This window comes from Suricata suricatta, chromosome 3, assembly GCF_006229205.1.
Source record: "Suricata suricatta isolate VVHF042 chromosome 3, meerkat_22Aug2017_6uvM2_HiC, whole genome shotgun sequence".
Taxonomy (NCBI): Eukaryota; Metazoa; Chordata; class Mammalia; order Carnivora; family Herpestidae; genus Suricata; species Suricata suricatta.
In genome coordinates, this window is record NC_043702.1 from 106,298,130 (window position 1) to 106,303,453 (window position 5,324).

At 59.0% G+C, this 5,324-nt stretch overlaps 1 protein-coding gene across 1 annotated transcript in view; it reads right to left on the reverse strand.

The window, feature by feature from the left end:
- HS6ST1 (heparan sulfate 6-O-sulfotransferase 1) overlaps positions 1–5,311 on the reverse strand; it is a 40,283-nt gene extending 34,972 nt beyond the window's left edge. Inside the window, exon 1 of the mRNA XM_029934800.1 lies at positions 4,730–5,311. Within this exon, the coding sequence (XP_029790660.1) occupies positions 4,730–5,256 (527 nt within the window). The 5' untranslated portion in view covers positions 5,257–5,311. The remainder of the gene's footprint in view (positions 1–4,729) is intronic.
- Positions 5,312–5,324: the final 13 nt, after the last annotated feature.

Genomic DNA, 5,324 nt, shown 5'->3' on the forward strand with positions numbered 1-5,324 from the left:
TGACCCGACTGCCTGCCACTCCCCCCAAATCAGCAGCTAAACCTCTCAGACCTCCAACCCAGAATGGAAGAAAAAGACACAAAGGCAAGGAGCCTCACAGCCCCCAGGGCTCTCTGACCCAGAAGCCCAGGAGCAAAAGTCCCCACAGCACCACAGCCAGCCCTCTCTGCACAGCCCCAGGTTTTGTAAGTGAGGTGCCTGAAAGGTCAGGAAGCCCTAGTCTGCCAACTCTCAGGGGCTTTAAAAAAACATGAGATAATTTCACAAGCCCAAGAATCATTTAAAATAACCATCACTAAGCTATTTAAAAGTTTGCCTTCTCATGCATTTGCCTAAAAAGTTGTTTTTGTTTTGTGGATGAATGAAAATCTAATTCTGAACATCTTTTGTTTTTTAACATTTATTCATTTATTTTGAGAAAGGGAGGGAGGGAGGGAGAGAGAGAGAGAGAGAGAGAGAGAGAGAGAGAGAGAGAGAGAGAGAGAGGGAGGGAGGGAAGGGAGAGAGGGTGAGCGCAGGGGCACAGAAGCACAGGAGAGGGGCAGAGAGAATCCTAAGCTGACAGCATGGAGCCTGATGTGGGGCTTGAACTTACGAACTGTGAGATGATGACCTGAGCTAAGATCAAGAGTAAATCAAGAGTCAACACTTGACCAACTGAGCCCCCTGGGCACCCCCTAATTCTGAACATCTTGACCTCAGATTCCCTTTGTCCTCAAGCAAAGCCTCCACAGGTGATTCAGGCCATGACAACAGCCCTACCAGCTCTCCTAAGTGGCCAGGCCCCACTCACGGGTCCCAGTCATGTGCTCTGGGTAACATCTGTCCCACTGTGAGCAAATGTGGGTTTTGTCTCTTGATCACACGTAAGAACCTGATGGTGAAGGCAGGTCAGAAAGTGTCAAGTGCCGCAGAAAGAAGTGTTATAGAAATGCCCAATCTTAAGTGTGCCCAAGCTGGCTGGGCCCACAGAGGGGCCCCTGAGGCCCTCCGGGCAGTGCACGGCTGCCTTGATCCTGATTCACTAGAGGACTCATGGAGGGGCACAGCTCCTGAAGAGGGTGGGGCCAGGAAGAGAACACTCTAGTTGGCACCAATATGTGGGCAGTACCCACTCGTCACCTGGCCAGTGCCAACCTGCAGTGGACATGCCAGTATGGCACATGAAGGATGCCCAATGGCACCTAAAGCAACAAGGTGCTGCTAGCAAAGGCTTCCTGGAGGAAGGGGCAGCAGGGCTGAGGCTAAAGAGAGAGGAGGAGAGGACAGTGTGCTGGGGCATGAGGTAGCACAGGCTGAGCTGGGAGCACTCAGCTTTCTGGGACACAGACAGGAATTCAGGATAGTGCAGCGTGGGTGACCAGAGGCCACTGATGTGAGGGCTTCTACATGGCTACATCGCAGATTGCAGGGACCCCCCCTCCCAGGGACTCCTGGAGGGGTCTGCTGCTGCACAGAGGGCCTTGCTGAGTCCAGGACCCCAGGGAGGCTGCCTGGAAGCCATACCCAGGACCCAGATGCCCACAGCGGCTCCGAATGAAGTCCACACAATTTCAGGAACGTTTCCTGGGCAATCCAGGCAAGGTCCTGGCTGTGTCTCTTCTTCTGTCACCTCAGGCAGATGGGGAGAGGCAGGAGAGGCATTCTGGCCCTTAGGAGCACCCTGCGAGTGTCTGAAGTGACACAGAGCATGGGGTGCTGAGACACTCATCGAAGTGGCCCCCGGCAGCAGCGGAACACCCCAGCCTCACTGCTCCATGGTCAGCGCTTCCTGGGGCCCTTCAAGCACAGTGGCAGATGCTAGCAGGTATGGCAGCCCCGCAGGGGACACAGGACATAAGAGGGCCCTATAGACACTTGGCTCGCATGCCTTTCCCTCTCTTAACTCAGGAAGCACTGACCACTGCTAGAAGTTGAAAACTGTACCAGGAAGGTGTGTCTCCTCCTTGCAGTCTGTCACCACAACACCTGCCCAGCTTAGATCCCTCTGAGGTGGATGCCGTGTGGTGGGCAGTTCTGGAAACCCCCACTTCCCCGAGCCACAAGGCCCGCCTCTTCTGGGCCCCCAATCCTGCAGATATGAGCATCAGAAGCTGTGAGAGGCTTAGTGGAATTTCTAGAAGCATGGCAAGGAGGCAATCATCCAAGCCCTGCAAACCAGGGAGGAAGGAAGGGTCCTCACTCTAGGCCCAGGCACCCAGGGGCCTGTCAGGGCAGCTCTCAGGCCTGGCCCACCCTCCTCAGTTAACCAGCCATGTGGTCACGCTGGCACCCTCAGGGCCATAGGGGAGGCAAGCACTAGCCTGCTGGAAGGAGGAGGAGGGGGAAATCTGGAGCTCCTGATACCAGAGGTCCCACGGAATATGGGCACTGACAAATTCATCCAGAGAGGTGCTGGGTCCTGAGGGGGAGGTAAAATAGGGGAATTGCCTGCTGACCTTCAAAGCACCCTGGTCCAGCTCCAGATGAGGGGGACACTCAGCAGGTGAACCTCAGTCAGATGGGCTTGTAAATGCACAAAGCCAAGATTACCCTGGCCTCTCAGGGAAGCTCATTAAAAAAGCAATCTACCTAGTGCCTGGAACAGAAATGAACGGGGTGGGGGAGAGCCCACCCAAGATGAGGCTCTGTCACCTTCCTCACGTATGGCACAGCCCACTCCAGGGTAGAGAGCAGGGGAGGAGCTCCTGCGAGTCCTGGACACCCCTCCCCCACCCGGCCTGCACCCAGCTGAGCGTAGCAACTTCCAGGCCTAGGGGCTGGTGGCTGAGTACGCTGGTTTTTTCCTCTTCTTGCTGCAGATATGTACCCTGAGGAGGGGATGCTGGGCCTCTCTCATGCAGCACCGGGGGCGGGGTGGGGGCCATCTGCTCCACTTGGTCCCCCAACTCTTGTCTGGAAGGGTGGCTGAGCCTCCTGTTCTGGTGGACAAACTCCAGAGGGGGGAGGTCAGGGCTCATCATTTTGGTGACCCCAAGCGAAGCAGCCTCAGGGGACAGGGTGCAGGAAGAGCTTCCCAGGGGGACAACCTGGATTCAGGCCTCCAGGCAGCCCCCAGAACAGGTTCTGCACACTGTCCCCTCTGGGCTTCTCCCAGGCTGATTCCCTCTAGCAGCCAGGATGGTGCCTACCCCCAGGCCCACTCCTGCGGGCAGGGAGGAGGCCTATCTGGGTTGGTCAGTGCCCTGTTCTTAGAGCCTACAGCCCCGGTGTGTCAGCAGCCACAAACCCTAGACCTTGCTCAGTCTAGCACAGAGAGACTGGACCACACTAGGAAAGGACATCCGTGTTCAGACCTAGTGCTATATAGGAAGCAAGGATTTAAGGGCTTTGGAATGGTAGATCTGTAACCGCCAGCATCTTACAAGACCCGGAACATCACCTCTCAAGCTCAGAGCTGCTAGGGGCTGGGGGTGGGGCAGCCAAGGCAGAGCAAGACGACCTGTGGCGTCCGCTCTAGGGCCCTAATTTCCTGACAGTCCAGGAAAGACCAAGGGATAAGCACTGAAGAACTGAGCAGGAGAGCAATGCCACAGACCACATTCAGCTATGGATTGGCCAGACACCCAACCTTTATCCTCCAAACACACCCAACCTTTATCCTCCAAACACACCCGGGACCCTGCACCCTCCGGACCCAAAAGTGTGCCAACATACACAACTGCACAGGCCACAGAAGGCCCCCTAGCCCCTGCCTGTCTGTAAGTGCAATCCTCAGGCAAACCCGGAAGATGAACAAAAGGCAAGCAAAAAGACAGCACTCCAGGCCCTCGCTGGCCCAGACACCTTGGGGCAAAGGCCCCTAGAGCACCAATATGGAGGGGAGGAAGAGAATCCACATTTTAAGCGCTGGGGACCCAGCCTGCCCTCCAGAGCTGTGGCTACAAACTGTTTCCCAGAAAAGCTGTCACACAGAGCTCAGCTCTGTGCCTCTAACCTCCACAGAAATGGGGGGCTCTGAAGGAGAGTGTGTCTGCACAGGTGCCCCTGCCCAAGTCAGCTCCCCTAACCTGGCTGTTCCTTTGCTAGCACTCCTCTTCTAAAGGGATCTTCCAACTGGTTCTGGCCTCCCCGCCCCCAGCCCCAGGTCACACTCAGGCCTTTGTTCTACCTGCACACAAGGGTGGGCAGAGCCAGCCCCCTTCCCTGGCAGCTGCCCCCTTCCCTGGCTGCTCCCCGCAACCCTCTCAAGGCAGGCTGGGGGGCTGGGGGCCTCACAGGTGCTGCGGAAAAGCACTTCACTTCTCTTGCTTCTGCTTCGGGTATGCGAGCGGCCAAGATAGAGGAACAAACACTCCAGGTGGGCTACATGCGCAAAGGGACCCGCTTTCCCGCCAGACGACGCAAGGCCAGCGTGTACCCGCAGCTGGGGCCAGCCAGATTTTACAGTGGCCGGCGGTGCAAGGCAAGTGATGTCCCCAAGGCAGTGGCTGGTAACCCCAGGGATGGCCAGGCTTTGCGCAGCCTGCAGGGCGGGAGTGGTGGAGGAAAAAAGTAGAGAGGAGACAAGGAGAAGGTGAGAATAAAGGGCAGGGTAACTACAGGCCGGGCCGCAGAGGACAGACTGGGAGCCTTGGGCGCCCAGCAGGTCGGGAGAGGGTCCATAAGCGGCCTGCGGGGAGGACAGGAGAGGAGGGCGGCGAGGTCAGAGTGGGCCCAGGACAACCCGGCAGGGGTACGGCCCGGGGCAGCAGCCGCAAGCCCGGACCCGGCCGCTCCGGGAGCTCACCTGGGGGTCCGCAGCGCCGCGGGGTCGCGACGGTCCAGCACGCCGGGCACGCAGTTGGTGAGCTCCGTCCAGTCGGCGTGCAGCCCGCAGCTCCAGCCCGTAGAGAAGCGGGAGAAGAGCCAGGTCTCGCGGCGGTTGGGCCGGTAGCAGGTGCACTTCTTCTGGCCGGGCCGGCAGTCGCAGGGCACCTCAAGGCGCACGTTCTGCACGAGGTGGCGGCCGAAGGTGGTGCCCCCAGTCTTCTGAATGTGCAGGAAGACGATCACGTCGTCGCCCTTCATGTCGAAGCGCAGCGAGCGCTCCAGCTCGCGCACCGGGAAGTAGTACTTCTTCTCGTAGTGCGGGTCGGGCGTGGGAAAGAGGTCCAGGTCGTCGGGCGGCGCGCGGCCGCCGGGCGCGCCCAGGCTCAGCCCCGGGCCCGCGTACTGGTACAGGATGAGCATGAAGCACGCTGAGCCCGCCACCACCAGCACGAACTTGCTGGCGCGCTCAACCATGGTCCTGCCGCCGGCGCGCCGCCGCCGCATGTGTCACCATCGCCGGCGGCCCAGGCGCGGGGCGCGGGGCCTGGGAGGGCGAGGGGCGCGGGCACAGT